A 19,302-nucleotide genomic window follows, 5' to 3' on the forward strand; every position below is an offset into this window, starting at 1 on the left:
AGAAACTGACTACCTCTTTTAGGAAGAAGATAAAATTCGGATGAAGTAGATAGCCTCAGTTGGTTAGAACCTCGTGCTGATAACGTGTTAAGAAATGAGAGCACAATAGAACAATATACTAATGAAGACAAAATATATATGAGAGAGAATGATTTTGTTATTTATTTTCTTGGTGTGTTATTATAGGGTCAAAAATTCCCTATTTATAAAGATACAAATACATTCAAATGTTATAAGTTAATGTACTTTTTAATTGAGTACATGAATACAAAGTAGGTACAAATGCATTCCTCTCACTCACATGCATTCATCTCATTTATAACATTAATTTATAAATTTCACCCATCAATTGTTATTTATAAAACGCATTCCACAATTGCAAAGTGATAGTAATTAGTAATTATGAACATATAATCAATTGTTATTTATAAACCGCATTCCACAATTGCAACTTATAATGGCATTACGGAAGAGAGATTACCACGGTAAAGGCTACTTTTTGTCGGGAAAAAAAAATGCTACTATGTGCTTTGTGCTGTACGAAGCACAAAACCCATCAAAACTTGTGACATCACCTTTCTCGAATTGTCACTACCAAATCATCCTCAATCCTCCGCCTGTCGATCCCACCACTGCCCACTACCTCCCCCCCTCCCCCCGCACTTCCGGGCGGCGAATCACGTTGGATCTTCTTAAATCTCTCAAATTCTCTGCCCTAATTCACTATCACAATTCCAAATGATTCCGTAACGAGTCGCTTACTCACAGATCTAATTCAAATTTGTTAAAACCAATTGAATTAATTTGGATCAAAGTCCGAATATGGATCAGTTCGAGGCTTATTTTCGAAGAGCAGATTTGGATCAGGATGGTCGGATCAGTGGCGCTGAGGCTGTTGCCTTTTTTCAAGCCTCCAATTTGCCCAAACCGCTCCTTGCTCAGGTTCCCCCCATTTCTCTACTCCCCTCTTCTTTTGTATATCCACTACTTCTAGGGACAAGAAAGGAAATTGATCCTAGTTTTTGATGGATTACTAATTTATCACAATTCTGCTAGCTGGTCCTATGATATGAGTCGTTTTTCTGTGATTTGAATTGTTGTAAGTCCAGTTGCTATTATTACTTGTTAAACCATGTTTGCTTCGAATCCGGCTACAACATTCAGTGGGAGCATAATTAATCGAGATGCAAGCTAGCTGGTTTAGGCACAAGTGTTAATTTAAAGAAAAAAGATTGTTAATCCAAATCTGCTTTAGTTTCTAGAATTCCTTGTTAAGTATTGATTGGGTTAGGAATTTAACTATATGGCTAAGAAGGAAGATTCGGAGTGTTTGTCACAGTCGATATCAGCTTGAGGCTGTTTTTTCTGCTGCTTTTCCAATTTACAAGTGAAGGATTCAACATCTATTAGCTTCAATTTACCCTTATTTCTTTGCACACCATTTCTTCCTCTGACACAGTAGTTCTAGAAACTGCATACTTAGTTTCTACCTTCATTCATGGCGATGTTCTTTATCATAGCACAACATTTCACTTACGTGATGAGACATGTTCTTCACATGCCTAATCTGCCTACATATGGATCTTGTCATGCATCACTTGTCATTGCAATGACATGCCTTTCTACCTCTTCTTCTGTCACTTCATTTATTGTCTATGATTACCTGTTCGATGTGCTAGCTGCTGTGGAGTGGTCTCGAAGCATTTCGGTCAGTTGAGCTTGCAAACTCGTTGCAATGCAGCAGAAAAAGGGTGGAAAGACATGGTTCGGTTCAGCAAAAAAGAGAGAGGAGAAACTTGCAATTGTTGCATTAGATGAATATTTAGCAACTCAACATAAACAACCTTAAAATGAGTAGCAGATATGAGATGCCTGTAAAGTTTATTTAACGAGTATTAGTGAAATGGCTATGCGGATTATAATTTTAGAAACCTCCACCTTATGTCTTGTAATACAACAAGGTGAATAACTGTCTGGTAACTTAGAAAAGAAGATAGTCTGTTGTAGAGTTGAAATTTAAAACTATAATTACCACTAAAATGTGTTAGAGCCACTGGAGAATGTAAAAGAAGTTGCAGCTTTATCAAAAATATGTAAAGAACTTGCAGATAGCTTTGTGGTTCAGGCTGTGAGAGTGGTAAGGCCCAGACATTACTGTTGTTGATATTTGATTAAGTAGTGCAACAACAATTATGATGCTTGCCAGAAGACAGCTCTAAAAACAGATTTCAAGATAATCGAGATATGGAAGAAGCTTTTAGTTCGTAAATAGTCCGTCTGCAACTCCTGTTGGATGTCTGGATCTATCAATTAACTCGTGTCTTCTCACTTGTTCTTGTAAAATGTCTGGATCTATCAATTTCCTAGTGTTTCTCAGTACAGTTCACATTCTCTTTCGCTTTTATGCAGATATGGACATATGTTGATCAAAGTCATACTGGTTTTCTTAGCCGCCAAGAATTTTTCAACTATCTTAAGCTTGTTACAGTGGCGCAAAAACGAGAGTTGACCCCTGAAATAGTGAAAGCTGCACTATTTACCCCAGCTTCAGCTAAAATTCCTCCCCCCCAGATAAACCTTGCAGCTATACCAGGTCCTCGTCCAGCGAATAATGTTGGTTCTGCAGTCCCTCCAGTCAGTGGTGCTCCAGTGCCTCCAGTTAGTGGCGCTGCTCCATTAACAGCACCAAGTTTTGGCATTAGGGGTCAACAGGGCTTACCAGCTCAGCAAAGCCAGTACGTGAGGCCTCCTCGACCACCCATTCCGAGCTCCACTTTTCAGTCTCAACCAGGTGTTTCCGGTCAAGGAATGCCAGGTGCAGGTACCATGGCAGGTTTTAGTCCTGCCAATTCCTCTGGTTGGCTTGCTGGTAATGGTGGTTCCCAAGCAGCTGTTACTTCCCAAGCTCCTAATGTAGGTATCAGTTCTAGAAGTCAAGATGAATTTGATCATGCTTCTCCACAGCAGAACCAACAAAAGACCACTTATTCGGCACTACCAGGTTCATCTAAAGCTGTTCCAGTCTCAGGAAATGGATTTGCATCTGACTCGCCTTTTGGAGATGCCTTTTCAGTTGCATCAATTCAACCAAAACAAAACTCTGCACCAAGTATATCTTCTGCTAGCAGCTTACCAGTCTCACCATCCATCATCACTGCATCTGCAGGGCTCCAACATCCAGTAAAGGCCCACTCAGTTGATTCACGAGTTGCACTTCCACAGCAACCAGTAAACCAGCATCAGCAAGCTCAGTTGACCGGGAGACCAAACCAACAGGTCTTAGTGCCAAGCTCTGCTGCAAATCCTAATGCAGCTGGAAATTCTGTGTCTGGTCAGTCTCAGCTTCCTTGGCCAAGAATGTCTCGGTCTGATTATCAGAAGTACAGCAAAGTATTTATGGCTGTGGACACAGACAGGGATGGAAAAATTACTGGCCAGGAGGCAAGGAACCTGTTTCTAAGTTGGAAGTTGCCTCGAGGTGTGATTTGTTTAATGCAATACTGCCTTGATCTAGTTATGAAATACCATGTTCCTTCTGGTTGTTTTCATTCTGAGATAGATCATAGATATTATATTTGGCATGTCAAATATCTATCGCTCATTTCGTAACCATCAACTGAATGTGTTATATATTCTTTAGTCATTAAGTGACTTGGGACATCAAATAATTGTTGCTGTTCTTGCAGTTAGAAGCCTTAGATTTTGATGATTAGGACTCTGGGACATGGAATGACTCTGCGGTAGCTTGTAAATTTCAGAAAGTTGCTCTATGAGTTATGTTATGTTTGTTTCTTCTTTTTGGAAAGCGCAAGCCCTTAAAGCCCCCTTAATCGTCTAGAACATGCTATTTTCCCTTCCACTTTGGCAGCTGTGTTATTCCACCATTCCATAGCTTCATGTTTAGTCTCTTCGTACAGCTCTAAAAGTTGAGGTTGAAGTAGGAGGCAGTTGGGTAGCCTTGGAGCTCTTGGTTTATTAACTAGAAATAGACATTGTCTATGTAAGTGTTGCTTGATACCCATATTTTACTTAAATTTTAATTAGCTAGACACTTGAGAGCTCAGTGGGTATGTTAGGTTCCAATTAAAAACTGTGCAGATGTCAAATGAAGCAGCTTCCAGTTATGACTTAATAAGTAAATGATTGATATCATCTACTTTGGTGTACATTTACAGGCTTTTATAAAATTGGTTACTTCTTTTGAACTCTAATTCCTTGTTTTGAAGAGCTTAAACCATATAAATTATCTAGTTAATCATGATTTCTCCCTGTGAAATTGGGTATTTGAAGTACTTCTAATTGATACACCATATTAATCAAATAGTGCAACTTGATTAGATATCACTAAATCTAGACAGTAATCACCCAATTTAGAAGCCAATACGTTTTTATGGCTATGAGACAGAAAGTAGTTCACTATTTTAATTATGATATGATTGTTACTTCACTTGGCAAGTTCTTGCATTTAAAGGGTTGCAAAAAAATATTCTGCCAATATTAGTTAGTTTTAGGAGTTTTCTTTTGCTTTATTGATTTTCAACATCAATAGTTAGCTGTATACTGCTCCTACCGTCCAATTTTATGTTGTGTTGTACTTTGGCTTATTAGTCTACTTGTAGAGATAAACCAGAATAATGTTGTACTTTGTCTATGAAGTGGGTTGTGTACATACTCCATCTTAGTTGTGTAAGATTGAACCATTCAAATATTTGAGCTGCTGATACTTGTCAGTTGTTGACTTATATATTTTCTTTTCTTGGGATAGAAGAAAACAATGTTGTGCTTTGTCAACGAAGTAGATTGTGTTGGAGTGTTAAAAATTTAAGTTGTTGGTTGGTCGTGTATACACTCCATCAGCATTTTCTAAAGTTGAACTGTTGAGCAATTTAAGTTGCTGATACTTTAGAATTGTTGACTTGTATATAATTTTTTCTAGAGATAGACAAAAACAGTGTTGTGCTTTGTGAACGAAGTGGGCTGTGTCGGAGCATTGAAAATTTTGAGTTGTTGATGATTATCAGTGGTTTATATTACAGACAACTTGATGTAATACTCAATGCTGAACTCGCAACAGCAAAAGACGTTGGGATTTTCTTTTATCATAGGATGATTAGGGGGCTTGATGTAACACTCAATGTCGGAGCATGTTCTTTTAAAAACAAAGTTATGAAATTCTTGGTAAGGTAGTATTGCAGCAGATTAGTTGAGTAAGAAGATGGATTTCATCACCGAGCACACTTCTTGCCGGCCCTAATATTTTCTTGCTTATAAGGGCTTTGCCTCTTTGATTCTTAGGCTTCTGGAGACTTTAGTTTTTATTCAAACATCTAGTAGCTTTGCTAAAATTTGGAATATGTGGGGACACTTTACTTCTTAATAGTTCTGGTAGAACGCATCGGCACTCTTTACCTCTTAATAGTTCTGGTAGAATGCATCGTGTTATGTTTCGCCGGGGTTATGCACTTCATGCATTCATGAGGCAACAATTTTCTTACAGGCGTTTTATTCGCCATGAAGTCATGTGAGCTTTGGTCATTCGTCCTTTAAGACATTGTTGGTGCAGTGTATTATTATGACCTGTGGGTCTGTGGCATTGCATCTTTCTTGCTCATGAGATCTCATGTAGAATTTTCTTTCTGTTGCCAAGCTGTTGGTCTTTTGGTCCTTTGAGACAATAATATGGTATGCTTTTGTTTGTCAGAGGTGCTTAAACAGGTGTGGGATTTATCTGATCAAGACAATGACAGCATGCTGTCTTTAAGGGAATTCTGCATTGCTCTCTACCTGATGGAGAGACACAGGGAAGGTCGACCTCTTCCTTCAGTCCTTCCGACCAATCTTATTTTTGACGAGTCATTATTGCCTGCTTCTGGTCAGCCTACCCCATCACATGGTGCTGTTGCTTGGAGACACACACCAGGTAAATTTATTTCCTCCCATTTATAATATTTACCAGTCTCTCTGAACGTGCAACGCACGTTTATCTCATATCATTATTGTAAAATTTGTATTGTAGAATACTGAATTTTTCTCATATGCATACTTTACAATTTTTTCTTAGTTATAAGGGCATTTGGACACACATTATTTGCAATTCAATTTTTATTTTATAATTTTATCTATTATTTTATAAGGGTGAGGAAGAGGGTGTCTATTTTCGAGAACCAGTTTGGGTTTATGCCGGGGCGTTCGACTACAGAAGCCATCCACCTTGTTTGGAGATTGACGAAGCAGTATAGGGAGAGAAAGAATGACTTGCATATGGTGTTCATCGACTTAGAAAAGGCGTACGATAAAGTTCCGAGGGAGGTTTTGTGGAGATGTTTGGAGGCTAGAGGTGTACCTGTTGCCTATGTTAGGCTGATTAAGGACATGTATGACGGAGTAAAGACCCGAGTAAGGACAATAGGTGGGGACTCAGACCATTTTCCGGTTATGATGGGTTTGCATCAGGGTTCGGCACTCGGTCCTTTTTTGTTTGCTCTGGTGATGGACGTACTGACGCGCCACATCCAAGGGGAGGTGCCGTGATGCATGCTATTTGCAGATGATATTGTATTGATTGACGAGACGCGACACAGTGTGAACGCGCAATTAGAGGTATGGAGGCAGACCCTGGAATCTAAAGGTTTTTAGTTGAGCAGGACCAAGACAGAATACTTGGAGTGTAAGTTCACTGACGAGACTCAATGGGGGGAAGGGGAGGTGAGGCTGGACTCGCAGGTCATTCCTAGGAGAGGGAGTTTTAAGTACCTTGGGTTTATTATTCAGGGGGATGGAGAGATTGAAGAAGATGTCACACATCGTATTGGGGCGAGATAGATGAAATGGAGACTCGCTTCCGGTGTTTTATGTGACAAGAAGGTGCCACCGAAACTTAAGGGTAAGTTCTACAGAGTGGTGGTCAGACCAACGTTGTTGTATGGGGCTGAGTGTTGGCCAGTCAAGATCGCTCATGTCCAGAAGATGAAGGTAGCAGAGATGAGGATGTTGAGATGGATGTGCGGGCACATCAGGTTAGATAGGATCATAAATGAGTTTATTCGCGGCAAGGTGGGTGTGGCTCCTATTGAGGACAAGATGCGGGAAGCGCGACTTAGGTGGTTTGGTCATGTGAGGAGGAGGAACACAGACGCCCCAGTGAGGAGGTGTGAGAGGTTGACATTGGAGGGCCTACAGAGAGATAGAGGTAGGCCAACGAAAAGGTGGGGAGAGGTGATTAGGCAAGACATGGCGCAACTTCAGCTGATCGAGGACATGACCCTTGATAGGAAGGTATGGAGGTCGAGGATTAGAGTAGTAGAGTAGGTAGTCTAGAGTGTTCATAACTGTAGTATTGGCACACAGTCTCGCTTTCTGTGGGCAGTAGGTTTTTATGACTAACCGTTGTTTTCTTTCATTGTGGATTACCTTATTACCTTGTTATTTTTATTCTGCTTTTATATGGCTTTTTGGTATTGTCCCTTCTCGTCTATATTTTCATTAATGTGGTGCTTATGCTTTCCTGAGCCGAGGGTCTATTGGAAATAACCTCTCTATCCTCACAAGGTAGGGGTAAGGTATGCGTACACAGTACCCTTCCCAGACCCCACAGTGTGGGATAATACTGGGTATGTTGTTGTTGTTGTTATTGTAATTTTATCTATTATTTCAATTTCAATTTTAAATAAAAAAAATTTGAACCTAAACGTTTTGTTTGAGAATCTCAAAGGAAGTAATGTTTCACTCACAAAAGTTCTAACATCTTCTCTTAGTGAAATTCTTGTCAAACACAATTTCAACTTCAAATTTAACTCAAAATACTAATTTTTCTAACGTCAACCAAATATTGTCCAAATAGAATCATTTAAAATGAATAAGTAATCAATATCTGCAGTTAACAATCGTAAAATGAATTTCATTTTTGTTGGTTAACATTATTTTTTCTTCCAAATATTAAAAGATACTTCCAAAACTTTAATATACGTATTGTCAAAATATATCTATATGTATTGTTAAACTATTAGGAGTATTATTGTTTATGAAAGAAAAGGCTAAATGCGAAAAATGGGGAACTGACTCAATGATGACACAGGAACTGACTCAATGATGACACAATCGGTATAGGTCCAAATTTTCCTTCACTTCGCAATTGCATCTTTTTTCTTTTTTCTCAAGCTTCCTTTCTTTTCTTTGCTTTTTGAATTTTGATAGCTATGAGCAAAATATTACTCCCTGTCAATCCTCCAGTGCTGGGGAAAAAAAGAAGAAAGAACTTTAGTTTATAGTATGAAGTTTTCAGTGTCATACAATAACCAAAAAATAAATAAATCAGAACTCATAAAATTATGCATAAAAATTGTCAAGAAATGAATCGCAATTCAAAGAAAGACTAAAGTTTTTTCCTGAAACGACATAAATATTGTCATTTCAAAATCAAAACTACCACATTCTCCCCTCAAATTGGAACAAATACTTTTCTAACTCTTCAATAGACCTAGTTAGTATCAAGTCGATAAATGTATCTTACCTCAAGAAAGCAAATATAGATCGAATGGTTCTTCCTTGAGCTGTAATGCCTCTTTCTAACCAAAATAGTAGTGACTCAGTGGCAGAATATTATCAATATGTTTCTATTAAACGACATCTACGTTTCCACCACCGCTTGCATAAATATTGTCGCTAAATATGTCGTAGAAAATTTAAAAAATAATCTAAAATAGTAAAATTGTGCAAGAGAATTTCAATGAAAAATATGGCAAGAATGTAGATGATGCTTTTCAAGAAAACTATCTTGAGGATAGTAATTTTCCACTCTATGGAAATGGTTTATTGAAAAATCGATACCCAGGATACAAAGCCTACTAAAGAAATTAAAGTTGCACTCTTTAAATTTTTTCTATCACAAAAACCCAACCAAAAAAAAAAAAGAATTTTAGAATCGGAATATAAGATTTCAGAAACTCAATCAATGAAAGATGCTTATGAATGCCGAAGTTTTTGCGGAGTTGATAAAGCCATCAACAAAGTCTGGAGGATGATCCCAGCTACTATTTTTGGTGGTTATGGAATGAAAGGAACCACAGGATGTTTTGATGGAATTTCAACTCCAACACACACTTTGAAGGCTATCTGATTAACCAACCTATACAGCTGGTGTACTCTTCCCCCTGTATTTTGTTAGCTCCTTAAACTTAGCTTAGCAACCATTGTACTGGAGCTAACAGCCTAACATTATCTAATCTGCATCTACTTGATGCCTTTCAATGATATCTCTCTTGCTTCATAAAAAAAAATGATTTCAGAAAGAAAAATGAAAATATTCTTCAACATTAGTAGAAGGAAAATTACACAGAATGTGTTTAAGTAGAAATACTATTGCCTATTGTTGAAACCAATAAGCCGTTACACTTGAATTATATTCAAATCAGTAAGAAGTACTATTACCTACTGTTGAAATTAGTTTACGTTGGATAAGTTTGCCCAAGGAGTAATGAAATCATTCAGATTCTTTTCTCATAGTATATTTTATTTACTTCAAATGGGAGCCTTTAAATAGATAAGGCTTTGGTTTTTAAAAGTTATTTTGGTAATCTGAAGGAACACAACCCTTCAAATCAAGGCATTAAACTTTTTATAGTAGTTCTTTTGTAACGGCCATAATAATTTGTTACTAATGAAAGAACACAACTATTTAGAAAAGACACAATATAAATTAATATTTTCCTGGTATTTCTTTAATTATTATTATTAAATATAAATATATATTATTAAGGGCATTTTAGTAATTCAATTTTTTAGTTTTGGGCTTCCCACTTTTAATATAGTATAAGATAGATTATGCAGGACTCATGACCAGTTGTGCACATATTTTTTGATTTTGCACCGGGTGTCCGAGTCTCTTTGAGCCCCGACTAATCCCGGGGGTGCACAGGCCCTCGGCAAGGAGACCAGTTGTGCACATATATGTGTGGGTAACATATTTATTAGCAAATAGAACAGCTGATTCTTTGATTTGAATTATATTTAAGTATATAATATTCCACATGCAGTATATACATGCATCTAATGGGGTCTTGAGTAACTCCATCCATAACCTTAGGTTTTGGACCGGATACTTAGACTCTTTCACATGATATCATAGTCAAACCTTTGGTAAACCCATTCTCATACTTGTTAGTCCGCATTAAAGTCCTTATAAAAAGTCTGCATTCAAGTCATGGTGTGAAGCCCAAAAATCAAGTCACAATTACCGAGGGTGCTGAGTTGTGTATAATATCCCACATCTTATATATGGGCATCCGAAGTGGTTTATAGAGGTCTTGTGCCAATCAGCCATAACTTTAAGGTTTTGAGTTGGATGCTTCTCTGCATAAGCATTATAAGCATTTCATCTAATGATAACTTTGTATATGGAATGTGTCCAATTCATGATTTACAAAAACTCGAATTACAAAATACGAGTAGCTATATTTTGGTCAGTAATAGTATTATTTGGTTGTGGAAAAACTATTTTGAGGCTAACATTTACTCGAGAGCATGTCAAAAAATATCTCCGTGTAGTGGTAGTTATGTTGGAATGAGAGGAGAGATTAAGAGCTGTCATTTTTTTTCTTCACATATCTGGGACTTCATTGTATGGCCAGTTACAGTCTGTTGTCATCTTTGCCGCTTTCAGTAATATATTAGCCACCAGTGTGTACTTATGTGGAAGTTCTGGTCCTCGTGATCAGAATCTGGGTTGCTATAACGTTCGTATTGAACTACATGATTAGGTTGGCTAGTTGAAGCAATATTTTGATTTTATATTCATATCGAGCATCTCTTAGCTAGTTAATTAACCATTTTAGCTCCAACCTCTCTTTCTCGGGTCCCTTATCAATAAGCTTCTTTCTGGAGTCTTAAATGGACCACATCATCCAAAATGATGTAGTTATGTTACTTATAATCATTATGGATTAAAACATATAAAAACATCCATACTACAGTTGGTTATATCATAATTTTGGTTTAAATTTGTCTGGGCAATACTCCCTTGTAAACTTCCTCTATCAAATTAAGTTAATCCTTGTTCCTTTTTGGTCTTTCTTGAAAAGTAAGTGCTTTTACTCCTATTGTTTGGAACCTCATATGGCATCTTTTCAGCTAACTACGCTGTTGTTTTACATTCCAGATTGTTTTTGTAGATTCAATTACACCTTATTCAAAGATTTTACGTTTTAGCTCTTTGTAGGTTAAAATGGTTCTATCTCGTTTAAAGTCAGGAGAATCATCAAGAATATTATGTGTAGAATATTCTGAATGACTATAATATATCACAAAATATTCTTAATAATTAGTACTCCCTTCGTCCCAATTTATGTGTCATTGACTTGGCATGATATTTAAGAAAAGAAGAAACTTGTGGTTTGAAATGAGCCACACACATTTGTATGGCTATAAATCATCTCACTAAGGGTAAAATGAGAAATTTAAAGTTAACTTTTTTCTAAATAAAGGTGACATTCTATTTGGGACATACTAGAAAAGAAAATGTCCCACATTGGCGGAGGGAGTATATGCTATTCTTGAAAAGTTAACAGAATCATTAAGAATATCATTTAGTATATTTTTAAATGATTGTTTCATAATACCAAGAATCTCAACTTTTTATATTTTTGTAATAAGAAGAGTGTTGTCCCTCTTTTTCTTCTCCCTTTTGGTACAATTAATTGGGACTAAGGTTTTATATTCCATTGAACAAGTACAAATATTAAAGAACTTCTAATTTCTGTTATATTTCATTGTCTTTTCTACTGATTGATGTACAAACGTCTGTCTATGTGTGTGTACATATACATTTATGTAGTTGCTGTTGCTGTACTGTAGCACATAATACAAACAAACCATAAAGCTAGCTATGCTGAGAATATAGTTTGACCTGAAGCAGAAAGTTTTGGCTTTATCACATCTTTTTGAAGAGAATGCAGCAAATGGTAGAAAGAGAAATTATAGTTTGAACTTTGAACTGAAGCAGAAAGTTTTGGCTTTCCCTCCTGTTTCTTACCTTTTCAGTTAGTCTCATGATTCCTTTTTTTTTCCAGCTTCCCAGCAAACACAGGGGCCAAGGGGTGCAGGACAGGTGGCTTCTGGTGCTCCAGGGAAGCCTCCACGCCCAGTTCCCATTCCCCAGCCCAATGAAGTTGTGCAGCCTAGTCAACAGAAGCCTAAAGTTCCTGCACTGGAGAAGCATCTTGTCGACCAACTTAGCCAAGAGGAACAGGATGCATTGAACTCTAAGTTCCAGGAAGCAACCGATGCAGAAAAGAAGGTGAAATTAAATTGTTCTTTCAGCTGCTATTTTCTGTCCTCCTGACTCTTTATCAGTTCTTCCATTACTTTCGTCATTTTCCACGATTATCCAAATTTAAGTTTCATGAATTGGGTCTTTAACTAAACCATGAGAAAAGGAATGGTAACTTGACAATGGTCTTGAACAGTATGTGTCTACTAGTGAAGTGTGTGAATACGACCAAAGTTGCAAGACTTGCAACAGAATGCAGTTCTCACTGCAGGAAACTTAATATGATTTCCTGGTCTGTTCTGTGTTCTTTTATTTCTACACCAGATCTGATACTCTGGAAGACAAATGAATACTTTTCTTTATGAACCAATTGACAAATGGTTTGTATGATGTGTTAAACAACAATGCTACCATTTTTGCTTCAGAATGTGAATTATATGCACGGTCTGGATAGTGTTTTGTCTGGCCTGTCATAATTTCCGTGGTTGATGGTCATCAAAGTTATAGCACTAACTTTTTGTTATTTCCCAGTGTTTAGAGAACCATTTCCAAAGCATATTTGGCAGTTACTGAATTTCCTTAATTGTAATTTGATGCTATGGAGAATCAAATGCCGATCTGCATGTTTGCATTTAACTTAATTCTAGTGAAGCCTCTTCTTTTGTCAGTTGATTCTTGCTTACTTCCAAGTGCTTGTAACTGCCAAAAATTATTAATTCAGTTTTTCTTTACCTCTATGCTATAATGTTGCAGGTCATGGAATTGGAAAAGGAAATTTTGGACGCGAAAGAAAAGATTCAGTTTTACCATGCAAAAATGCAAGAACTAGTGAGTGTCTATTCTTTATGCACCTCAAGTTCAATCAATTATATTTAGAGATCTATATATCTATGTGTCTTTCGTAATGCTTTAAGCTGAGGGTTAAATCTTACAAAGTCCTTCACTCTCCTTTTGGTCTGTTCTCTTTGAAGCAGTGAATGTTGAGTATTTGAGTGGTGGCGTGTCTTGTAAGAGCGGTATATGATTTTGAATTACGATACTAAAATGGTCTGCCTTCCGCTTTTGTTTTTTTTTACCAGATTCTATACAAAAGCCGATGTGATAATAGACTAAATGAGATCACTCAAAGAACTTCTGCTGACAAAAGAGAGGTAAAAACTTATCTGAATATAGGAAACCACATATCTCCAATTATATGTTGTTTAACTTAAAATGGAGAATTTGATAGGTTGAGTTATTGGCTAAAAAGTATGAAGAGAAATACAAGCAGACAGGAGATGTTGCTTCTAAATTGACAATTGAAGAGGCAACTTTTCGGGATATTCAGGTATTTGTGGATTTTTTCGTCAAATGTATTGGTGTAAAGTTAACTTTCCTCTTCTCTTATTCTTTTTGTAAATCGTGTGAAATTGGCTGAGCTTGCAATTAAACGTTGTTATGTTGCTGAACCTGTTATAGGAGAAAAAAATGGAGCTATACAAGGAAATTGTTAAAATGGATCAAGATGGCAAGACTGATGGTATCCAGGTTGGTATATTGTTTCACTAATGGATTTGATAGAGATATTAGAACTTTTCTGAATCAGAAGTTTTTCTTTTATAGGATCGTGCTAGCCATATCCAGATGAACCTTGAGGAGCTAGTAAAAGCACTGAATGAACGATGCAAAACTTATGGTTTACGAGCTAAACCAACTACACTGCTTGAGCTTCCATTTGGTAATTGTACAAGTCTTTGTGTATTTTGTTTAATGATATAAGTTTTCATTGGGTTGTCAGTAAAATCTAATAAAGAAGATTGCTTCGAAATATAACTCCAATCCCTTGTTATCTTTTTGCGCTGAGTTGTGACTGACTAAGTTATTGTTCGTGAGAGGAATTTTGATAATAAAGAACTGTTTCCTGGAAGAAATTGTGGATCTAGCGGAGATCGTTTTGTTCTTGAAAGTGCCATTTGAGTTTCACTTTTCTTGGCTAATAATATAATGAGCTGGACCGGTGGGCGAAAAGTATTTGCCATGAGGCACTTTAGCTGGTAATTCTCCTTTAACAGAAATTTAAACGTCACTAGTCAATCTCAAGCTGAAGCCTTCATTTTTTCAGCCAATTTGAGTGTGCTAGTTATTGGGACATTAGAAATAACTTGTTGCCGACCGTTTATGATTGGCTCTTTCGGCCAGTAATTCTCTAAAGAAACCTCCAGTTTAAGATACAAGGTCTTCCCTCTTTATACTTATGTCATGTCCATTTAGTTCATGATATGATGCTGATTTTTTCTTCGAGGATCCATGTGTGTTCTCAGTTGGTCAGTGATTTGTAGTGTCAAGTAGGTGGTGCGTGATGTATGACTGGCCATTGTCAGAAGTGTCAAATTTTGTGTTACCTAAGCTCAACGTGTTTCTGGTTTATAATTTTCATTGGTGTGGTTTCTTTCAAATGCTTTCTCATATTAATTCTATTTTCTGAAGGTTGGCAACCGGGCATCCAAGAGGGTGCAGCAGATTGGGATGAAGAGTGGGATAAGTTTGAAGATGAAGGTATGTTTTCGGAATTCAGCTTTATTTCTTCTTTGGGTCGCTTTTGGACGTGAGGGCTGTATACAACAACAACAACAACATACCCAGTGTTATCCCACGGTTGGGTCTAGTCGGGTCTGGGGAGGGTAGTGTGTACGCAGACCTTACCCTTACCTTGTGAGGATAGAGAGGTTGTTTCCAATAGACCCTCGGCTCAAGATATTATAAGTACCACATTAATGAAAATATAGGCAAAAAGGGACAATATCAAAAAGCCATATAAAAGCAGAATAAAACAACAAGACAGTAAAGTGATCAACAATGAAAGAAAACAACGGTTAGTCATAAAACTCCTACTACCAACAGAAAACGAAATTGCGTGCCAATACTAATGTTATGAACGCTCTACACTACCTACTCTACTACCCTAATTCTCGATCTCCAACCTTCCTATCAAGGGTCATGTCCTCGGTCAGCTGAAGCTGTGCCATGTCTTGCCTAATCACCTCTCCCCACCTTTTCTTTGGCCTACCTCTACCTCTTCGTAGGCCCTCCAATGTCAACCTCCTCTGCACCGGGGCGTCTGTGCTCTTCCTCCTCACATGACCAAACCACCTAAGTCGCGCTTCCCGCATCTTGTCCTCAATAGGGGCCACACCCACCTTATCGCGAATAACCTCATTTCTAATCCTATCTAACATGAGCTATCTTGACTGGCCAACACTCAGCCCCATACAACAATGTCGGTCTAACCACCACTCTGTAGAACTGACCTTTAAGTTTTGGTGGCACCTTATTGTCACACAACACACCGGAAACGAGTCTCCATTTCATCCATCCCGCCCCAATACGATGTGCGACATCTTCATCAATCTCCCCATCCCCTGAATAATATACCCGAGGTACTTAAAACTCCCTCTCCTAGGGATGACCTGCGAGTCCAGCCTCACCTCTCCTTCCCCAGCCACACACAGTCCTCTCTCGAGTCTTTACTCCATCATACATGTCCTTAATCAACCTAACGTAGAGAACGGGTACACCTCTAGCCTCCAAACATCTCCACAAAATCTCCCTCGGAACTTTATCGTACGCTTTTTCTAAGTCGATGAACACCATATGCACTTCTTTCTCTCCCTATACTGCTCCATCAATCTCCTAACAAGGTGGATGGCTTCTATAGTCGAACGCCCCGGCATAAACCCAAATTGGTTGTCGGAAATAGTCACACTCCTTCTCACCCTTAGCTCTACCATTATCTCCCAGACTTTCATAGTATGGCTAAGCAACTTGATACCCCGATAATTATTGCAATTTTGGATATCACCCTTGTTCTTGTATACAGGAACCATCGTGCTCCACCTCCACTTTTCGGGCATCTTCTTCGTTCTAAAAATGACATTAAATAACCTAGTGAGCCACTCCAAGCCCGCCTTGCCCACACTCTTCCAAAACTCTACCGGGATTTCATCCGACCCGGTCGCTTTGCCCCTGCTCATCTTACACATAGCACCCTCAACTTCATCAACTCTAATCCGCCTACAATACCCAAAGTCACAACGACTCCCGAAGAGTTCCAAATCACCTAGTACAATGCTCCTGTCCCCCTCCTCGTTCAAGAGACTATGGAAGTAGGTCTGCCATCTCCGATGGATAAGCCCCTCATCCAACAAAACTCTACCTTCTTCGTCCTTGATGCACATCACTTGGTCCAAGTCACGCGCCTTCCTTTCTCGCGCCTTGGCTAACCTGAACAACCTCTTATCCCCACTTCGGCCCTCGAGTTCCTTATACAGACGACCAAAAGTTGCACTCTTGGCCGCCGTAACTGCTAGCTTAGCCTCTTTCTTAGCCAACTTATAATGCTCCCTATTCGCCCTTTTCTCCTCCTCGTCTACACTTTCCACTAGCTTCAGATACGCTGCTTTCTTGGTATCCACTTTTCCTTGCACCTCTCCATTCCACCACCAGTCTCCCTTGTGACCACCAGAGTAATCCTTTGAGACCCCTAATACCTTTCTCGCGGCTTCCCTAATGCACTGCGCAGTCATGGTCCGCATAGCGCTTGCGTCCCTACTACTCCTCCAAGCCCCCATAGTCACCAGCTTGGGCTGTATAAATTTATTAAATTCTTCTCACTTTATTTTTGGATCTTTGTCCTTTCCAGGATTCACCTCTGTGAAAGAGCTCACGCTTGACGTGAAAAACGTCATTGCCCCTCCTAAACCAAAGTCTTCATTGGTTCGTGAGAAAGCATCTCCTTTAGATGAGGATGCTGGAAAATCATCTGCTGATGCTGGCACTGATGCGAAGATAGATAAGGTGCCAAACCATGGACAAGCTAGAGAAGTTAGTGACACAGAATCTGCGCATGGACATCAACAAACAGCAAGAAGTCCAACTGATAGTCCGTCAAGAAGTAATGCAGTTGAGAGCCCGTCCAAAGAATTCCAAGAGTCTATGTATGGGAAGGATGTCAATTTTGATGGTTCACCCCATGCTGGCCCAAGGTAATGTGGTCCTCTGCTTTTGGCGATTTGGTCTATTATGCTCTCATGTTCTCCAAGTAAAGAATTCTAAGAATTTTCTGTACAGGAAGGACATTGGTTTTGATGGTTCACCCCATGCTGCCCAAAGGTAATGTGGTGGTTTTCTTCTTCTTTTGGGTGATTCAGTATACCATGTTCCTCTGTTTTCCAATGATGACAACTGTCTAGAATACTCAATTGTGAGGGGTTCCACCTTCTACAAACTATTGTACAGTTTCCTAGAAATCTGAATTTCTTCGTTTAAATTTATGAGTGCAGTGAACGCTGGGGTACTGAATCTGTGTTCTCGGACAAAGGTTTTGATGAATCTGGCTGGGGTACGTTTGATACCAACTTTGACACTGATGCCGCATGGGACCTCAATTCTGTTGCAAAGGTAAATGGATGCATTTTGCATTTTCTTTTTAACTTTTGCAACTGCCAGGTTAGATCAAGACTTTTGCATGTTGTAGCACTTCACTGTCTAGGCAACCTTTTACTCGTTTGCAGAATTACCATTTCGAAGAATACCTTTGACATTATTTTAAAGCTGAAACTCCACATCATATTGCTTAACTTTTTTGTTTATGCAGGACGCGGATCGTGACAATCATAAGGAAGCTTCTCTTTTTGGAGCTGATGACTGGGGTCTAAGCCCTATTAAAATGGGGTCCAAACAGTCTATCGACACGCTTCCGAAGCAAAGTCCATTCCTTGATTCTGTTCCTAGCACCCCAAGTTACAATGCTGGGTTAGACAACACTTTCCCGAAGCAAAGCCCGTTCTTTGATTCTGTTCCTAGCACCCCAAGTTACAATGCTGGGTTCAGTTATTCAGACAACACGTTCCCAAAGCAAAGCCCTTTCTTTGATTCTGTTCCAAGCACCCCAAATTACAACTCCGGATTCTCTCAGACTGATATGTTCTCGAGGCAAAGTCCCTTCTTTGATTCTGTTCCTAGCACACCAGCTTATAATTCAGGCGGCTCCCCAAATGCAGATAATATGTTCCAGAAAAAGAGTCCATTTGCCTTTGGGGACTCAGTTCCGAGCACACCTATGTACAGTTCTACAAACTCGCCTCGAAGATCTAGTGAAGGATTTGAAGAACACTCCAACAGCTTCTCCAGATTTGATTCCTTCAACATGCAGGATAGTGGCCCCTTTGGCACTCATGACTCTCTTTCAAGATTTGATTCAATGCGCAGCACCAGAGACTCTGACTACGATCAAGGTTCATTCCAGCAGCGGGACTCGTTTGCTAGGTTCGATTCATTTCGCAGCACCGCAGACTCTGACTATAATTTTGGGCAATTTCCTCCCCGTGCGTCACTAACTAGGTTTGATTCCATCAGTAGCACCAGGGACACAGATCATGGTCATGGCTTCCCATCTTTTGATGATGGAGATCCATTTGGGTCAAATGATCCATTTAAGACATCAGTGGAGAGTCAGGCATCAAGGAGAGATTCTGATAGTTGGAAAGCGTTTTAATGGGGTAATGGAGTACTAGTACGAAGTCATTTTATATTCTATTTCATTTTATCTTTGGCCAGTTTGTTGTTTGTAGGTATTGTGGCTAGATAAAAATTGTGTGCGGCATGAGTTGGCATCGCGATAAGCTGTATTTCCTTGTATTATGTTATTAGCTTGATTTTTTTATTTTTTTCCTTATGAATTTTGACCTAGTCTACCACATTATTTTATCAGACTTCATGGTGGACAGAACTTTTGCTGATTCACCCATATTGAATGTATAAAACGTGTATAACGAACATTTTTTGTTAGTTGGTTTTGGAGAGTTCGTTTGGTTGAGAGTGGATTTGTTACCCAGGAGCTGAGTAATTTTTTTTTTGTGGGTATTTCCAAGTTCGTGGGATAATACTGGGTATGTTGTTGTTGTTCCAAGTTCGTATTCATTCTTTGGCTTTCTAAGCCGTGCACTTTGTGCTCAGTTGTGCTGCATTGCTGAAGTAAATGGAATTATGGTTGTGTAGACTGG

General features: G+C 38.7%; 1 protein-coding gene across 1 annotated transcript; it reads left to right on the top strand.

Moving 5' to 3' along the window:
- Positions 1–487: 487 nt before the first annotated feature.
- LOC104086316 (actin cytoskeleton-regulatory complex protein PAN1-like) lies at positions 488–19,087 on the top strand. The gene is made up of 14 exons (XM_009590554.4): positions 488–942; positions 2,410–3,478; positions 5,702–5,920; positions 12,063–12,289; positions 13,016–13,090; positions 13,342–13,413; positions 13,491–13,589; positions 13,721–13,789; positions 13,865–13,979; positions 14,729–14,797; positions 16,941–17,283; positions 17,369–17,410; positions 17,581–17,698; positions 17,895–19,087. The coding sequence occupies exons 1-14, from the start codon at positions 823–825 to the stop codon at positions 18,792–18,794; spliced, it is 3,537 nt and encodes a 1,178-aa protein (XP_009588849.1). The 5' UTR covers positions 488–822; the 3' UTR covers positions 18,795–19,087.
- Positions 19,088–19,302: the final 215 nt, after the last annotated feature.

The sequence above is a fragment of the Nicotiana tomentosiformis genome, chromosome 2, assembly GCF_000390325.3.
Source record: "Nicotiana tomentosiformis chromosome 2, ASM39032v3, whole genome shotgun sequence".
NCBI lineage: Eukaryota > Viridiplantae > Streptophyta > Magnoliopsida > Solanales > Solanaceae > Nicotiana > Nicotiana tomentosiformis.

Bases quoted from the DNA above. Each gene is read 5' to 3' on its own strand.
- LOC104086316 (XM_009590554.4), top strand. From the start codon at position 823: ATGGATCAGTTCGAGGCTTATTTTCGAAGAGCAGATTTGGATCAGGAT. The intron at 5,921-12,062 runs GTAAATTTATTT...TTTTTTTTCCAG, and splicing joins TGCTTGGAGACACACACCAG to CTTCCCAGCAAACACAGGGG. The intron at 13,091-13,341 runs GTGAGTGTCTAT...TTTTTTTACCAG, and splicing joins ATGCAAAAATGCAAGAACTA to ATTCTATACAAAAGCCGATG.